The 19456-nt window shown below is 42.1% G+C and overlaps 1 protein-coding gene across 1 annotated transcript in view; it reads left to right on the plus strand.

The window, feature by feature from the left end:
- The window catches only part of ADAM12 (ADAM metallopeptidase domain 12), a 351251-nt gene that overhangs the window by 249755 nt on the left and 82040 nt on the right, over nt 1-19456 (plus strand). Inside the window, exons 9-11 of the mRNA XM_088020108.1 lie at nt 837-1006; nt 3682-3766; nt 16030-16178. Coding sequence (XP_087876234.1) covers nt 837-1006; nt 3682-3766; nt 16030-16178 — 404 coding nt within the window. The remainder of the gene's footprint in view (nt 1-836; nt 1007-3681; nt 3767-16029; nt 16179-19456) is intronic.

The following is a 19456-nucleotide window of genomic DNA, read 5'->3' on the forward strand; positions in this document are numbered from 1 at the left end:
TCTTCCTACTTCTGCCCCAGGATGATCTGCTTGTGGAGAAAGGGTTGTAGGTTGAAGTCAGGAGTATATAAAGATAGGAGACAGAATGGCAGTGAGAAGATGCTTTGGTAGTATACCTGAAGCTTGATTTCACAAGCCTATAAAAGAGGAACTTCCTTTAGAAGATCCTTCCCATGATGCCGCTGGTGAGCTAACTTCTGGCTGTGAGGAAAATGCTTATTTAAGTTCCAGAAGAAGGGTTCTGCGTATGCCTTTATTATTCTGAAAGATATTGATTTGTGCATTTAATTAAAACCTTCTAGGTTGATTATAAGCAACGTAACGTGATAGCATCAGCCAAGTCTGAGTCTTTGCTGAAAAATTAATACAAATTCATTTTCAGTAACTCCTAGGTAGAACATTTTGCTTTAAAGAAACAAATTATTGTCCTTGGCAGAGTGAAAGATCCTAATTCCCTCATTGTTTTTCCTGCAGTAGTTATTAACTGGCAGTCTTTGGGTATAATGTAACTACTTTAGAGATAGTACACATCTATATGCACATTTTAAAACACCAGTGAACCATGTGAAATGTGTGCTTCCCTACAAATAAGGGCAGACATCAAAAAGCCTATTAACTTCGGTGTCTAACCAGTCAACAACAATGGAAACCCAGTTAACATATCACTTTGCATCAGACACTGCAAATATTTCTTAAATTCTAATGCCACAGGAACAAGGGAGCACAGAGATATTTTTCTCACCTGTGTCAGTGAAGTTCAAAACATGCAAATATGTTCTACTCTGCATTATAAGCTCTCATGAATGTGATCCCCAGAGGGTGCCTGTCTTCGTCAGTTTTACAGACCACTGAACATTCGGATAGTGCTGGTGGGCGTGGAGGTGTGGAATGACATCGACAAATGCTCTATAAGTCAGGACCCGTTCACAAGCCTCCATGAATTTCTGGATTGGAGAAAGATGAAGCTTCTGCCCCGCAAATCGCATGACAATGCCCAGCTTATCAGGTATGGGGGTTCACTGTCTCTCCTTTGCTTAAAGAAAGAGCGACCTCAGCAGCCCCTTCTCCTTCTTAGCTTCACCTGGCAGTCACCAAAGCTGCACACCTCTCTGCAGACCACACTGACTTGTACAGGGCTGTTTCCCAGCCCACATCAGTGGGGAACACGTGCCATCCTGACGGAACTGGGGTTCTATTGGGAAAGTCTCCCTTTGAACTCCCGAGGAAACCTGTCCCTCTAAGAGATGTCTTATTTTCTTTTTCCATCACCTGAACATTTTCCTCTATGCAAATTTTTCTAATCTTTGTCTTGATACAAAATTGTCCCGAGTAGGCTATTTAAAAAAAAAAGCTCATTTTCTTTCACTACTAGTGAAAAATGTTTATGCAAGATGTGAAGATGATGCATTAGGATGATTATTGCCAGATGCCTGGAGAAAGGAAATGTTCATTCCTCCTCCTGTTTCGCTGTGACTCTGGTTTTCTAGATCAGAGGACCCTAGCAGTCTGCATTCTTTCAATCAGTGTGTATTGAGCACCAGTCAGGAAGCAACTATGTTTTAGGTGCTTTGAACATAACGATGGCCAGCACTATAAGCCTCCCTGCTCTCGGGAGTCCCTGGTCCTCTGGGAGAAGGCAACAATAGCACTGTGTCATGAAGATAATAAAATGAGGGAAAGCGCAGCTATAACATATTGGGAAGATATTCAAACACCTTTATATTTAAAAGAAAAAAACTCTTGGGCACCTGGGTGGCTCAGTTGGTTAAGCGACTGCCTCCGGCTCAGGTCATGATCCTGGAGTCCCGGGATCGAGTCCCACATCGGGCTCCCTGCTCGGCAGGGAGTCTGCTTCTCCCTCTGACCCTCTTCCCTCTCGTGCTCTCTGTCTCTCATTCTCTCTCTCTCAAATAAATAAATAAAATCTTTAAAATAAATAAATTAATTAATTAAATAATTAAATAAAAGAAAAAAATTCTTATCATAATCTAAATTGGTAAGGAGTAGATTTTCCCCAAGTGACAAACTTTTTATTAAGACCCTTAAACAGTTTATGCTATTAGTCTTATGTTCTCATGTAGCTCATTTCACTGAATTGAAAGATTCGGGGTCAGAGACTTTTTTCTTTGGAAAATTATATCTAGTTTCTTAAAAATTTATAGAAAGGTGGGGCACGCCTGGGTGGCTCAGTCAGTTAAGCATCTGCTGTTGGCTCAGGCCATGATCTCAGGAGCCTGGGATGGAGCCCGCTCCCTGCTCAGCAGAGAGTCTGCTTCTCTCTCTCCCTCTGCCCCTCCCCCTGTTTGTGTATGTGCTCTCTCTATCAAATAAATAAATAAAATCTTTTAAAAAATTATAGAAAGTTAAAAACCATTCTAACCCCATCCTCACTTTAGAAAATGTCTACATATGAACTAAGGCTGCTGGCATTCCCTGATAATTTACTTTGGCTATTTTCACAGGGTTGTTTGGTTTTCTTCCCTGCCTTGGATATTTGGGGTTGCCTCATATTTTATGCATTGATTAATCCTGAACTACTCAAAGGACATTTTAGATATTTTGAGTCAGAATGTTTTGTCTTATTTTTTTTTCCCAAATGGAGTCTGTCCAACTTGAACATGTGGAAATAAATTAGCCTCTTATATAACTTTATATACATATATAATTATATCTGTTAAAATGGTCTATATAGATGTAAATATAAAATCTGTAACCCCAACTACTGTACATGTGAGTTTGACAGGATGGAATGGATGGATTGATATATATGCATATATACACAGATAAGGTTTTATATATACTTAACTCCCTTTTGTTCAGTTGAACACTGTCAAAATAACTAACTTCTCAAACAGCATATATATAATCTATGTAGGTACATGGCCAAGATAACATGAGTAAGTCATTTAAAGGAGATTCCCTTAAAGGAGATTCAACAAATACGAACAATGTTTAATTTTTAATGCATGAGGGTCAAATTTACATCACTTGCATTAAACAGGGCTTCACATCATTAGACTCATTGATCAGGTTAAGAATCCACATAGGGGAAAGCCTGCACCTAAGCCACAACATCCCCTACCAGAACCTTCCTCCCGGGGTGCAGAGGCATCCTCCTGGGGTGGGTGCTTATCCTGCACTGGTTCCAGAGGATCAGTCATTTTTCTGCCGACTTCATTTTTGCCAGCTAATTTAGCAAGACACTTGAAAGAGTTTGGGTTTCTGGCCTAATTGTAATGTTACACAGGAAAACAAAATTCAGCTACAACAGAAAGTCTAGTAAACCACCACGTGCATTTCATTTAGTTACCAGGGATTCTCTGTGACTCTTCCCAGCACTTCCATCAGCAGATGTTTCAAAGGAGCAGCACCCTCCAATCCGTAGGAAATAGGCAGGATACCACTCATAAGTACAGAGGTCATGACTGGTCATGGTCTGAGTCTTGCAAAAAAAATCTGAAAGGATTATGGGACCACAATGCAAAATACATCTGAGAGGAACTAAGGACACAAATCACCTGTAAACACACCCCACGTGGCTCTCTTCATTTTTGCATGTACGCTTGCTCTTCTTGTTGGAATGCAAGAATGGCCAAAAGAATTTCAAATGTTAGGAAATGTCCTCATTCTATATTAACTTAAGAAAGTTGTTTTTTTTTTTTTTTTTTTTTAATTTCCCAGTGGGGTTTATTTCCAAGGGACCACCATTGGCATGGCACCAATCATGAGCATGTGCACCGCAGAGCAGTCGGGAGGGATCGTCATGGTAAGTCAAGGGCACCGAGTTGCTGATGGCCATGTTCCACCCATTTCCCTGCATTTCTCCAGACAGCTCTACTTTTATCGGACTTTGTAAAATTAGGCCATTTTCTTTCATGCTTCTTATATGTAATTCTACCTTTCTCTAGCTCTATTTATGGTCTTCTGTATCCCATAATATATTAGGGACTGTTTATAAAGAAAACCACATCAAGTCGTACACAGGTAAGGTGAGTGTGTAAAAATAACTCAGTGGAAGCCAGTCTGCCCCTTTTATGGAGAAAAAGTTTCAACTGGGATTTTGATCAAAGCATTCCAATCCAGGATCCGCCCCCAGCATTGAGATGAACCAGGGCACTGGGGTTACCCCTCATCAGTCAGTTTCTTAGATGAACTGTGGTCTCACCAAACATTACTACCAGAATGATTTTCTGATGGTTCTGCCTCCAGGTCCAACAGCCAAAAATCTTGGGTTTTTGACTATTTACCACTGCAGATGCTTGATCTACCTCCTAGCTGGTGTCCAATTTGTCTTCATAATAACGTTAATCTTGGAAGGCACATACCTAGGTTTATTGCTTCATAAGGATAATTTTGTCATTTTGGGGCTCTACATGTTTATAAAGGGAACGAAATTGGAAGAATATCTGGGACTTGTTTCTTACGAACTTAAGAGGGAAATAGCTTTGATACACTGCCCAACAGGGGACTCCTGCTCCATTCCATCAGTTAATTAAAGAAAAGGTTTCACCTCATGCTGGCACCGTCCCTGCTCTGAAAATGCAGTGTCCCCTTTGTACCAGCCCTCAGACAAGGGAGTATTCTCAGAGACTACTCTGACATCTCCATTAAACAAACAGAACGTTGCCCTTCTAGGAAACCATGATTTCCTCCACATTTTTTTTCAAACAGAACATTTCTGAATACCCCATTGTATTAAGGAGCAAAAGGAGTAACGTTCTGCTATTATTTTCCTTCCACATAGTGTCCGACCTAATCTTCTTAGTGAATATACACAACAAACGATTTCCTCTTCTCCAATAAGTGTTGGTAATTCATATAAACATGCACTAAACATACAAGCTGCAGTAGCCATTTGGGAGGATAGCACCCACTCTGGATTTCTGGCTTGAACGAGCTACCCTCTGGTTTTCTTTGGACCTCTGAGCCCTGTATGTGATCCCCACTATGAAAGTCATTGGAAAGATTGGTTTTGTTGGTGCCAGGTTAATTTCAAGTCAGATCCCAACTGTATTTTTACAGAGCAGCCTGTAAAATTTTAAGAGGGAATAATTTTCTGTTTCATGGTTCCATGGTCAGTTGCTACTGACTTTGCCACTTAAAATGGGTGTAAATATTTTTTAGAGCCGAAACTAAATTCCTTATACGTATGGCAGGTTCTTCTGTTTGGAGTGTTTAAACATTTTTATAACCATTCTGATCATAGTAAGTGGCTTTCTTCAGCTTGTATCCCTCATTCCATTTCCATACAAGCACTTGATCAAGATTCCTTCTTTAAAAGTATACAGAAAAGCCTGTTTTTTTTAAACAGATGAAAACAAATGCAGGAAAACAAGCAAATATGTGTACTGCAGTGGTAATCAAGTCAAGACCAAAGTCAATCAACAGGAAATATGTTTGACCAACTTGGCAGCAGTTAGACACATCCTTTGTTTACTCCACATATGAGGGAAGCATCAAGTAGGACAAAAGCCTACAGCCCCTTTAATTCTATAAAATTCAAGAGATAAATGAGATCAATCTCTTGACCAGACCTAAAACTTCTAGATGAACTTTCTCCTATTATGTCTCTAAAATTAAATTCATGGTTGTTCCATGTGACCATGCCCCATTCAAGGACTCACAAGTCTAAGAGGAAGGAAATCGTGTAGCAAGGAAGCAGGAATCCAATCAAATTGAAAAGATGAGTTCCTCTACTGGTTCTCTGTTTTCTTAAGATGGAACAAATCTTTGCTTTAGCAATTTAAAGCTATGCCCTTGTATCTAACTGGACTAGAACAGCCTTGGTTTGGGGATTATGCCATAAATAAAGAAGTAGGGTTTTTTTTTTCTTATTACAAATGTAAACTGTTGATCAGGGTGTCTTGCCAGGTATTCTGTTCATAATCACTTATCCGTGAAGAATGTAAAACAACTTGGCAATTGAAAACAAACCCAAGATATTCAGTGATACAAAAGAATCAAATAAAGAATAATTTTTAAAGGACGAAGTCCTTGAATTTTGTGCCAAAGCATGCTAAATTCAGCCCTCCACATTCTCTTTGCCAACCTGTGTTATTCTTGAGAATTGATTTCCTGAAACAAATTTGTGAAGCTTCCTACAACAGGAAACTGTAAAATCTAAACAAAGTAATTTATTAGGAATTTCATCTATTCTAAGAATACCTTGGTCCCTTGATGTGCTGTTCTCTTCTGAGACTCAGGGCTAGGGAGAGAGGCGGCTCCGGCTGTAACGAGCAACAGCTTATATAATCTTTCATGATCATGCCTTTACAAGAGGCCCCACAAAGATTATCTGCGTCAGGAATGATGCTTTCTCCAAAACCCAGTGTCACTGTTTCCTGGAAGTTTCTCGGAAAACTTCTTATCTCTTTCCTGGGTAGCGCAAAGCAGTATTTGAATAAAGTACCTTCATTGTTCTGTGGTGGGCAGGTCTTTTCAGAAACACCACTGATGGTCACAACTCTATGGTCAACTAATCTTTGACAAAGCAGGAAAGAATATCCAGTGGAAAAAAAGACAGTGTCTTCAACAAATGGTGTTAGGAAAACTGGACAGCCACATACAGAAGAATGAAACTGGACCACTTTCTTACACCATACACAGAAATTAATTCAAAATGGATGAAAAACCTAAATGTGACATAGGAAACCATCAAAATCCTAGAGAATAGAGACAGCAACCGCTGTGACCTTGGCCAAAGCAATGTCTTACTTGACACATCTCCAGGGGCAAGGGAAACAAAAGCAAAAATGAACTATTGGGACTTCATCAAGATGAAAAGCTTCGGCACAGTGAAGGAAACAACAAAACTAAAAGGCAACCTAGATATTTGCAAATGACATATTGGATAAAGGGCTAGTATCCAAAATCTGTTAAGAACTTACCAAACTCGGGGGCAGAGCAAGATGGCGGAGGAGTAGGAGACCTGGATTTAGTCTGGTCTCAGGAATTCAGCTGAATAGGGATCAAACCATTCTGAACACCTACGAACTCAACAGGAGATCGAAGAGAAGAATAGTAACAACACTTTGAACAGAAAAGCCACCACTTTCTGGAAGGTAGGATGTGCGGAGAAGTGAATCCGAGGCGATGTTCGGGAGGATAGACGGCGGGGGAGGGGGCCTCCGTCGGCCGCTTCTGGCAAGTGCTAGAGCCGCGGAGCACAAAATCGGAACTTTTGGAAGTCGGCGCCGCTGAGGGACGTCGCTGCAGTGGCTAAGCGGGGGGTGGGACCCTCGCGGGACAGTGTGGTCTCAGGACCCTCGGGGTCACAGAAAGACCGGGGGAGCCTGAGTGCGGCAGAGCTCCCAGGGATCGGAGCGGGGAAGCCGGCTACAGAGACGGAGCCGAGGCGCGGGCTCTCAGCTCGGGGTGGCCATAAACTGTGATCCGCGGCCCAGTCGGGCCACTGCTCCTCCAGCAGGGACCCAACAAGCGGCAGAGCCGGGGAGACTCCCCTCCCTCCCCCGGGAGGAGCGGTGCGGGAGCGCACCGCAGGGATCTGCTGGGTTTGGAGACTCCACACGGGGTCGGGTGCCAGAGATAGAAACGCTCGGTCACAGGCCGGGTGAGCACGGAGTGCGGCCGGAGACCGGGGACACGGGAGTGACTGCTTTTCTCTGGGGGCGCACCGAGGAGCGGGGCCCCGAGTTCTCGGCTCCTCCGGGTGGAGATTGGGAGGCCACCATTTTCACCCTGGTCCTCCAAAGCTGTACCGAGAGCTTGCAGGGAACAAAAGCTCCTGAGAGCAAACCCGAGCAGCTTGCTTAGCCCTGACCGACAAGGGCGGGGCAATTCCGCCTCCGGCAAAGACATTTGGGAACCACAGCAACAGGCCCCTCCCCCAGAAGATCAGCACGAACAGCCAGCAAGCCAAGACCAAGTTTACCGATCAAGGAGAACGGGAGAACTCCAGCGCTAGGGGAATACTGCACATAGAATTCATGGCTTTTTTACCATAATTCATTTGTTTTTCAAAGTTAATTTTTTAACTGTTTTTTTTTTAATTTTTCTTTTTCCCTTTTTCAAACAACATCTTATCGATCCCTTTTTTAAAAAAACATTTTTTATTTTTCATTTTTAGAGTCATATTTTTATCCCTTCATAGTAGTTACCCTTATTTTTGGCATATATATATAAGTTGTTCTCTCTTTAAAATTTTGAGATACAATTTCTTCTAACAGATCAAAATATACCCTAAATCACTAGTATATGGCTTTGTTCTAGTCTCCTGCCTGATCACAATCTCTCCCTTTTCTATTTCTTTTTTTCATTTTTCTTTTTCTTTTTAAATCCTCTTCTTTCTTTTTAAAAACAACTTCTTATCAATTCCTTTTATAAAATCTTTTATAATTTTCCTCTTTACAGTCATCTGCCATCCCTTCATTGTATCAACCCTTATTTTGTACATATATGTCTTTCTTCCTTTAAAATTTTAGCAGGCACTTTCTTCTAACAGACCAAAATATGCCCAAAAGCTAGGGTGTGGCACTGATCTATGCACTAGCCTGATCATATTTGATCATATTCTGTTTTTTTTTGTTTGTTTTTATCTTTTTCTTTTTCATTTTTTTTTCTCTTCTTTCCCTTTCTTGTCCCCTGGTTTCAGGTCTTTTCTGATTTGTATAGAGTATATTTGCTGGAGACGTTGTTAACCTGTGAGCATTCTGTTCTCTCATTCATCTGTTCTCCTCTGGACAAAATGACAAGACGAAAAAAATCACCTCAGCAAAAAGAACAAGAGGTAGTCCCATCTGCCAGGGACCTACTCAATACTGACATTAGTACGATGTCAGACCTAGAGTTCAGAATCATGACTTTAAAGATACTAGCTGGGCTTGAAAAAAGTGTGGAAGTTATTAGAGAAATCCTTTCTGGAGAAATAAAAGAACTAAAATCTAACCAAGTTGAAATCAAAAAGGCTATTAATGAGGTGCAAACAAAAATGGGGGCACTAACTGCTAGGATAAATGAGGCAGAAGAAAGAATCAGCGATATAGAACACCAAATGATGGAAAATAAAGAGGCTGAGAAAAAGAGAGATAAACAACTACAGGATCACGAGGGCAGAATTCGAGAGATAAGCGATACGATAAGACGAAACAACATTAGAATAATTGGGATCCCAGAAGAAGAAGAGAGAGAGAGGGGGGCAGAAGGTATATTGGAGCAAATTATAGCAGAGAACTTCCCTAATGTGGGGAAGGAAACAGGCATCAAAATCCAAGAGGCACAGGGAACCCCTCTCAAAATCAATAAAAATAGGTCAACACCCCGACATCTAATAGTAAAACTTACGAGTCTCAGACACAAAGAGAAAATCCTGAAAGCAGCTCGGGAGAAGAGATATGTAACCTACAATGGTAGAAACATTAGATTGGCAACAGACCTATCCACAGAGACCTGGCAGGCCAGAAAGAACTGGCATGATATCTTCAGAGCACTAAACGAGAAAAATACGCAGCCAAGAATACTATATCCAGCTAAGCTGTCATTGAAAATAGAAGGAGAGATAAAAAGCTTCCAGGACAAACAAAAACTAAAGGAATTTGCAAACACAAAACCAGCCCTACAAGAAATATTGAAAGAGGTCCTCTAAGCAAGAAGAGAGCCTAAAAGCAGCATAGACCAGAAAGGAACACAGACAATATACAGTAACAGTCACCTTACAGGCAATACAATGGCACTAAATTCATACCTTTCAATAGTTACCCTGAATGTAAATGGGCTCGATGCCCCAATCAAAAGACACAGGCTATCAGATTGGATTAACAAACAAGACCCATCGATATGCTGTCTGCAAGAGACTCATTTTAGACCCAAAGAAACCCCCAGATTGCAAGTGAGGGGGTGGAAAACCATTTACCATGCTAATGGACACCAAAAGAAAGCTGGGGTGGCAATCCTTATATCAGACAAATTAGATTTTAAAACAAAGACTGTAATAAGAGATGAAGAAGGACACTATATCCTACCTAAAGGGTCTATCCAACAAGAAGATCTAACAATTGTAAAAATCTATGCCCCTAACGTGGGAGCAGCCAATTATATAAGGCAATTAATAACAAAAGCAAAGAAACACATTGACAACAATACAATAATAGTGGGCGACTTTAACACCCCCCTCATTGAAATGGACAGATCATCTAAGCAAAAGATCAACAAGGAAATAAAGACTTTAAATGAAACACAGGACCAAATGGACTTTACAGACATATTCAGAACATTCCATCCCAAAGCAACGGAATACACATTCTTCTCTAGTGCCCATGGAACATTCTCCAGAATTGATCACATCCTAGGTCACAAATCAGGTCTCAACCGGTACCAAAAGATTGGGATCATTCCCTGCATATTTTCAGACCACAATGCTTTGAAACCAGAACTCAATCACAAGAGAAAAGTCGGAAAGAACTCAAATACATGGAGGCTAAAGAGCATCCTACTAAAGAATGAATGGGTCAACCAGGAAATTAAAGAAGAATTAAAAAAATTCATGGAAACCGATGAAAATGAAAACACAACTGTTCAAAACCTTTGGGATGCAGCAAAGGCAGTCCTGAGAGGAAAGTATATAGCAGTACAAGCCTTTCTCAAGAAACAAGAAAGGTCTCAAATACACAACCTAACCTTACACCTAAAGGAGCTGGAGAAAGAACAGCAAATAAAGCCTAAACCTAGCAGGAGAAGAGAAATAATAAAGATCAGAGCAGAAATCAATGAAATAGAAACCAAAAGAACAGTAGAACAGATCAACGAAACTAGGAGCTGGTTCTTTGAAAGAATTAACAAGATTGATAAACCCCTGGCCAGACTTATCAAAAAGAAAAGAGAAAGGACCCAAATCAACAAAATCATGAATGAAAGAGGAGAGATCACAACCAACACCAAAGAAATACAAGCAATTAGAAGAACATATTTTGAGCAACTCTATGCCAGCAAATTAGATAACCTGGAAGAAATGGGTGCATTCCTAGAGATATATCAACTACCAAAATTGAACCAGGAAGAAATAGAAAACCTGAACAGACCTATCACCACTAAGGAAATTGATGCAGTCATCAAAAATCTCCCAACAAAGAAAAGCCCAGGGCCAGATGGCTTCCCAGCGGAATTCTACCAAACATTTCAAGAAGAATTAATACCTATTCTCCTGAAACTGTTCCAAAAAATAGACATGGAAGGAAAACTTCCAAACTCGTTTATGAGGCCACCATTGCCTTGATCCCAAAACCAGACAAAGACCTCATCAAAAAGGGGAATTACAGACCAATATCCTTGATGAACATGGATGCAAAAATTCTCACCAAAATACTAGCCAATAGGATCCAACAGTACATTAAAAGAATTATTCACCATGACCAAGTGGGATTTATCCCTGGGCTGCAAGGCTGGTTCAACATCCGCAAATCAATCAACGTGATACAATACATTAACAAAAGAAAGAACAAGAATCATATGATCCTCTCAATAGATGCAGAAAAAGCATTTGACAAAGTACAGCATCCTTTCTTGATCAAAACTCTTCAGAGTATAGGGATAGAGGGTACATACCTCAATATCATAAAAGCCATCTATGAAAAACCCACAGCGAATATCATTCTCAATGGGGAAAAGCTGAGAGCTTTTCCCCTAAGGTCAGGAACGCGGCAGGGATGTCCACTCTCACCACTGCTATTCAACAGAGTATTAGAAGTCCTAGCCACAGCAATCAGACAACAAAAAGAAATCAAAGGCATCCAAATCGGCAAAGAGGAAGTCAAACTCTTACTCTTTGCAGATGATATGATACTGTATGTGGAAAATCCAAAAGACTCCACCCCAAAACTGCTAGAACTCAGACAGGAATTCAGTAAAGTAGCAGGATATAAAATCAATGCACAGAAATCAGTGGCATTCCTATACACCAACAACAAGACAGAAGAGAGACAAATCAAGGAGTCGATCCCATTTACAATTGTACCCAAAACCATAAGATACCTAGGAATAAATTTAACCAAAGAGGCAAAGGATCTGTACTCAGAAAACTATAAAATACTCATGAAAGAAATTGAAGAAGACAGCAAGAAATGGGAAAACGTTCCATGCTCATGGATTGGAAGAACAAACATTGTGAAGATGTCAATGCTACCTAGAGCAATCTACACATTCAATGCAATCCCCATCAAAATACCATCCACTTTTTTCAAAGAAATGGGACAAATAATCCTAAAATTTGTATGGAACCAGAAGAGACCCCGAATAGCCAGAGGAAAATTGAAAAAGAAAAGCAAAGCTGGCGGCATCACAATTCCGGACTTCCAGCTCTATTACAAAGCTGTCATCATCAAGACAGCATGGTACTGGCACAAAAACAGACACATAGATCAATGGAACAGAATAGAGAGCCCAGAAATGGCCCCTCAACTCTATGGTCAACTCATCTTTGACAAAGCAGGAAAGAATGTCCAATGGAAAAAAGACAGTCTCTTCAACAAATGGTGTTGGAGAAATTGGACAGCCACATGCAGAAGAATGAAACTGGACCATTTCCTTACACCACACACAAAAATAGACTCCAAATGGTTGAAAGACCTAAACGTGAGACAGGAGTCCATCAAAATCCTAAAGGAGAACACAGGCAGCAATCTCTTTGACCTCAGCTGCAGCAACTTCTTCCTAGAAACATCGCCAAAGGCAAGGGAAGCCAGGGCAAAAATGAAGTATTGGGATTTCATCAAGATAAAAAGCTTTTGCACAGCAAAAGAAACAGTCCACAAAACCAAAAGACAACCGACCGAATGGGAGAAGATATTTGCAAATGATATATCAGATAAAGGGCTAGTATCCAAAATCTATAAAGAACTTATCAAACTCAACACCCAAAGAACAAATAATCCAATCGAGAAACGGGCAGAAGACATGAACAGACATTTTTCCAAAGAAGACATCCAAATGGCCAACAGACACATGAAAAAGTGCTCCACATCGCTCGGCATCAGGGAAATACAAATCGAAACCTCAATGAGATACCACCTCACACCAGTCAGAATGGCTAAAATTAATAAGTCAGGAAACGACAGATGTTGGTAGGGATGTGGAGAAAGGGGAACCCTCCTACACTGTTGGTGGGAATGCAAGCCGGTGCTACTACGCTGGAAAACAGTATAGAGGTTCCTCAAACAGTTGAAAATAGAGCTACCCTACGATCCAGCAATTGCACTACTGGGTATTTACCACAAAGATACAAATGTAGGGATCTGAAGGGGTACGTGCACCCCAATGTTTATAGCAGCAATGTCCACAATAGCCAAACTGTGGAAAGAGCCAAGATGTCCATCGACAGATGAATGGATAAAGAAGATGTGGTATATATACACAATGGAATATTATGCAGCCATCGAAAGGAATGAGATCTTGCCATTTGCAACGACGTGGATAGAACTGGAGGGTGTTATGCTGAGTGAAATAAGTCAGTCAGAGAAAGACATGTATCATATGACCTCACTGATATGAGGAATTCTTAATCTCAGGAAGCAAACTGAGGGTTGCTGGAGTGGTGGGGGGTGGGAGGGATGGGGTGGCTGGGTGATAGACATTGGGGAGGGTATGTGCTATGGTGAGCACTGTGAATTGTACAAGACTGATGAATCACCGACCTGTACTTCTGAAACAAATAATGTAATATACGTTAAGAAAAAAAGAAGAAGATAGCAGGAGGGGAAGAATGAAGGGGAGTAAGTCGGAGGGGGAGACGGACCATGAGAGACGATGGACTCTGAAAAACAAACTGAGGGTTCTAGAGGGGAGGGGGGTGGGGGGATGGGTTAGCCTGGTGATGGGTATTAAAGAGGGCACATTCTGCGTGGAGCACTGGGTGTTATGCACAAACAATGAATCATGGAACACTACATCAAAAACTAATGATGTAATGTATGGTGATTAACATAACAATAAAAAATTATTTAAAAAAAAGTACTAAAGAATACCTACAGAGCAGGATTTAAGATACAAACAGGCGCAATAGTATCTCTGAAGGAATTAATTATTTTAGCATTTATTGAGCACTACATATACATTTTTGAGTTATCACAATCCTGAAAGAATGAGAAAATTGGGGCTTAGAGAGCCTAAGAAGTTTGCTCCACTGCATATAGTAATTCAGATAATTGGCTGAATAATTGAATTTGAATAGATTTGTCTTTAAAGCCCATGCTGTTCACCACAATCTTAACGTAGATCCACCAACAATGAATCAATTAATGTGAATAAATTTACCTCTGCATAAAGAAAAAAAAACAACCTTACCAAACTCAACACCCCAAAAATAAATAATCCAGTTAAGAAATGGGCAGAAGACATGAACAGACATTTCTCCAAAGAAGACATACAGATGGCTAACAGACACATGAAAAAAATGCTCAGCATCACTCATCATCAGGAAAATACAAATCAAAACCACAATGAGACACCACCTCACACTTGTCAGAATGGCTAAAATGAACAACACAGGAAACAACAGATGTTGGTGAGGATGCGGAGAAAGGGGAACCCTCCTACACTGTTGGTGGGAATGCAAGCTGGTGCCGCCACTCTGGGAAACAGTATGGAGCTTCCTCAAGAAGTTGAAAATAGAGCTACCCTACAACCTAGCAATTCACTACTAGGTATTTATCCAAAGGATACAAAAATAGAGATTCAAAGGGGCACCTGCACCCCAATGTTTATAGCAGCAATGTCCATAGTAGCCAAATTATGGAAAGAGCCCAAATGTCCATCAACTGATGAACGGAAAAAGGAGTGATAGGAATACTACGCAGCCATCAAAAAGAATGAAATCTTGCCAGTTGCAACGACATGGATGGAACTAGAGGGTATTATGCTAAGTGAAATAAGTCAGTCAGAGCAAGACAAATACCGTATGATTTCACTTATATGTGGAACTTAGGAAACAAAACAGATGAACAAAGGAGAAAAGAAGGACTTTTCTTTAGAGACTCTTAACTACAGAGAACAAACTAAGGATTGCTGGAGGGGAGGTGGGTGGGGAGAAGGGCTAAATGGGTGATGGGCATTAAGGAGGGCACTTGATGTAATGAGCACTGGGTGTTATATGTAAGTGATGAATCACTAAATTCTCCTGAAACAAACAAAAAAAAATGGGCATAATTTCTGCAAATCCCATTTAATAATTTTAGTTTGTTAAAATTAAGTAACAATATTTTAATAATTAGATTTAATAATTTAGTGATACTATCTTAAGTAACAATAATCTCATATCTATTCATCTAAACCATCCATGCACTTCATTAAATTAGGGGTGGCCACGCAATGCTCGCTGAATGGAGAGACCATCTTCCAAAACCCATCAAAGAGTTGAGCAAACCCCCAGCACCAACAGTCAGAGAATCAGGGTGCTTCTACCCTTCTCCAAAATCCACTTGACAAAACAAGGAGCCAGCAAGAGTGAGGCATAACTGGATTACAATCTTAATTCACTGAGTCTTCAAACAGATTACTCAATGTGGCTAGCTTCTTTTGTGAATTATTGTGAATTTTCCAAGTATCCTTCGCTCTAAGTAGACAGGAAGGGCATGTTCAGTAGCCCCCCGCTCAGGTCTTATTTAGAGTGTCGCAAAGTATGCTTTCCCTCCCAACTTTTCATTAGCCTCATCTCCTTCGAGAATAAAATGGTACTTTTTTTTGAGCCACCCAGGAGCCCCAAGAAAGATATTTTGTAAGCGACTGCAGGAAAGAGAATAGATGTGATTGCCTTGAGCATTTCATGTAAAGATGTAGGGAGTCCTACCTGTGTTCATGATGAATGCATTCCTCTGCAGAAGGGACCCTGAGCTGGTTTCATAAAATAGGTCACATCTCTTATGTACGTTTGAACTAAATAATGGGACTCTATATTCCTTCCTTATAGGAGATTGGATCCGGTCAGATGTTAACAAAAGACCAATGGTGGGGGAGAGAGGTGGACGGGGCTGAGGAAAAGGCCAAGGAGAGGTGAACTATACATTGCGCTCTTGTGTTTGCTTTGAGGACCATTCAGACAGCCCCCTTGGCGCCGCCGTGACCCTGGCACATGAGCTGGGCCACAACTTCGGGATGAACCACGACACACTGGAGCGAGGCTGTGGCTGCAGTGTGGCTGCTGACAAAGGAGGCTGCATCATGAACCCCTCCACCGGGCAAGTACCCACAGTCCAGCCGCTTTCAGAGTTGCCACAGGTTGAATTGCATGTTGGGAAACTGCTAAGCAAAAATTTCCCTGGTTTTCTGGCCAGACCACCCATGGAAACTTCCAGAAGGAAATCCCTTTCTAAGTAGACAGCCTACAGCTCCACTGCTCCCGCCAGCCAGGCTGAGAAAACTCACTGGGCAAAGGGGGCAGGGTTAGATGGGTCCACATGGCCTTCAGAGGGTGTGGGCTGGGGAGTGCTTCTTCCCTTGGCCTTGGCCCCAAGGCAGTCTCTGAAGTGCATTAGTAGGGGGAGGGGGAGCCTGCCGCATTCCCACCTCTGAGGCATCACCTTATAGGATCTGAGAGGTTTAAATGAAGTGACTTCTCTGCGTCAGTAAATCACGCTCTTCCTCCCTTTGGAATGCCTTTCTGAAACTCGAGACTTGGTTCGCCCAGGGGAAAAGGAAGACAGTTTCGTTCGTTAAGGGAGCATTCAGATGAGGTGGAAAGAGATGGCACGTGGAGTGATTGAGTACAGATTCTGATGAGATCCTGATGCCTTCACGGGCCCGGCCCAAACCAGAGTGCTGTGCTAATGTGGGGAGATTTTCATTAGGAAAGGAGAACAGGCACTTGTTACGATCTTCTTTTTTTATACCTGAGTGAGACCTTCCCAACACTTCTCTTCAAGGCACTTCCCAGGTGAGGCCTGCTCTCTGGGTTTGCTGGAAGGAAATGCTGGAGCAGGAAGCAAGTACTGGCTGGCAGCCCAAAGACTGGCCTCTGGGAAGACCTGCTGGCAAGGGGCCAGTCCTGGTGTGAGGAGGGGACACTTGCTAGAGGTGTAAAGGGATGGACTGTTACAGAATGTGGCTATGTTTCTATAAGCAATAGCTTTGGGGGGGGGGTGCTCCTCTCAAATGGCTCCTTGGGCATCACATTGCCCCTGAAGCAAAGACTGGGCAGAAGGGCACGGCTCACACCCTGGACGTTCTCATGCCTGAGCCTGTTCTTGAGGCACCTCATTGTTACCTTATTAGCAAGTGACTGCTTGAATTCATCGCCACCATTAGCATAGAGCCTTCAGAGAGCATCTTTTTTTGCTCCTGGTTCTGTCTTAAGCATGATTCCAGGGAGTTACCAAGACCTAGTCGAGGGATTTGCTCTGAGTCTGTGATAACTGAAGCCAGGAACGGAAGCCTGAAGTGAGAGTATCTTAGGCCAACACCAACAGGAAGTGAAATATTATAAAACCCTAGATACTGACCAGGGAGCTCCCCAAAGGGAGGCTACTCTGAGAGAGTGGGTACTCCTTGTCATTTAAATTGTTCAGGCAGAGGCAAGATAATTATTTGGGGGGCATTTGGGGCAAAGAATTCCTTCTTAGGGTGTGAGGTTGGGCCAGGGGCCTGTAGGTGTCTTCTTTTTCCAATATCCTACCAGGCCAGACAGAGCCCCGCATCACTGGCCAGCATGACATGTGAATCTCAGTGAGGATGGTAGGAAGTTAACGTACAGCTGAGTGGTGCTCATGCTTTCTCATTCTTGATGAACTCAAAGTGGCCACAGAAAATTCACTGTTTGCTAAATTTCCCTGCTTATCAAATAGACACAAACACATCAGCTTACATGCCTCCGGAAGGGGTTCCCAATGACTAATAGCATGAAATGTTTTGGAACTCTTGATAAAATTGGCAAATGAAAGGGAAGAAAATCTAGATTGGGAACGCTAGAGTAGGACTGAAGAGCCCTGGGAGCCCCTATTCTGATGCCAATTGTTTTGGGTAATACAGGCAAAGGAGTAACCCCTCTGGTCTTAACCAGTCTTCATCAAGAAAATGAGTGAGTTTGTCTTTTTCCTTCCTTCCTTCCATCCATCTGTCCACCCATCGATTCATATTCATTCTATTTACCCATCCATCCATCCATTTATTCACTGTTCATTCCATCCATCCATCCATCCATCTTTTCATCAGATCATCTATAGCTATACATCCACCTTCCACTTACTTGTTCACATAGTCAACAGATTTTTTTGACCCCTTGTGTGTATTGTCATGGGGAATGCACAGATAAGGAAGACCCTACAGCTCTAAGAAGTGTGTGATTCTGGAGGCACAAGAGCAAGACCTACCTTCTGACACTCCCCATAATTTTGTGTAAAACCCTTCAAATTGAAAGTCATCATGGCAGCGTTTAAGAAAATGAGCCAAATTACCCTGGAGATATTTGAAAATCATAGGTAGAAGCGGTATTGTTAAGAGCTCAGCAAATCGTTTCAAAGGCGTTTTTTTTTTTTTTCCTTACCAGGGGTTTGCTGATAGCCTTTACTTGATTTATACCTTATTAGCAATTTCTAAGTTTTCTCTTTTGCTGAGCTTGTGCTTTTGTGTAAATCTTTTTTATTTGGTTCTCATTTATGATCCCACATTCCTGAACAGAGAGTGGTGTTTTTAATTTTCTCAGATGGAAAGAAACTTCCCAAGCAAGTGGGTGAATTAATCACAAAAGCCCACAGTGAGGGGGAGGTCAGGCCGCCCAGGCAACCCTCAGCCATCCATCACCCATTGTAGAACTTCTAGGCTGCTTTTAATCTGCAGTATTATCCCAACGTGGTCTCTCTCTTACCTCATAGAGTCCCCTCGAGAGCGGCAGAGTGGATTAAATGAGATCACATGTCTTTGTAAATTGTAAATCACTCCACACATACATGGCAGCACGATCACTGTTATTATTTAGCTCGCGGGGACTAAATCGTTGAGGGCCTCTTCCAGAATCCCTGCTCATAGTTGCTGGAAAGCACCTCCAGCACCTCGAAACAGTCACTGAGCCACGCGCCCACGGTCCCTGTGTGAAGGGCTCGTTGTAGGCTGGCCCTCGGCCAAACACCAGCCTTCCCCCTGACTTCCTCCGCACTACTGATTTCAGGCACGAGCAGCAAACGTTCAAGATGTTATTCAAGTCTTAGCCTCGAAGGGGGCTCAAAAAGAGGTGAATCGTGATTGCTTTCATGATCTTCAGGTCTCCCCGAATCAAAAAGGACCAAACATTGCCGATGGTTGAAAGGGGGAAAGCGCAGCCCTTAATATGCCCTGTGTATTCTTTATCAAGACATTCCAGAATCCAAACTCTGAAATATTCACCACCTGCCTGTCGTTGACAAATGGGACTCGAAGCCCCGCCCCGGGAGAACCGCGCTAGCGTGCACTCCCGCTTAAACGCGGCGTCGTGACGTCAGCGGGAGCTTGCAGGGGTGGTCGGAGGGGGTCCTTACAGGTCGGACCT

The sequence above is a fragment of the Eumetopias jubatus genome, unplaced genomic scaffold, assembly GCF_037043125.1.
Source record: "Eumetopias jubatus isolate StellerSeaLion01/CBP00866 unplaced genomic scaffold, mEumJub1_p1.0 scaffold_17, whole genome shotgun sequence".
Classification (NCBI taxonomy): Eukaryota; Metazoa; Chordata; class Mammalia; order Carnivora; family Otariidae; genus Eumetopias; species Eumetopias jubatus.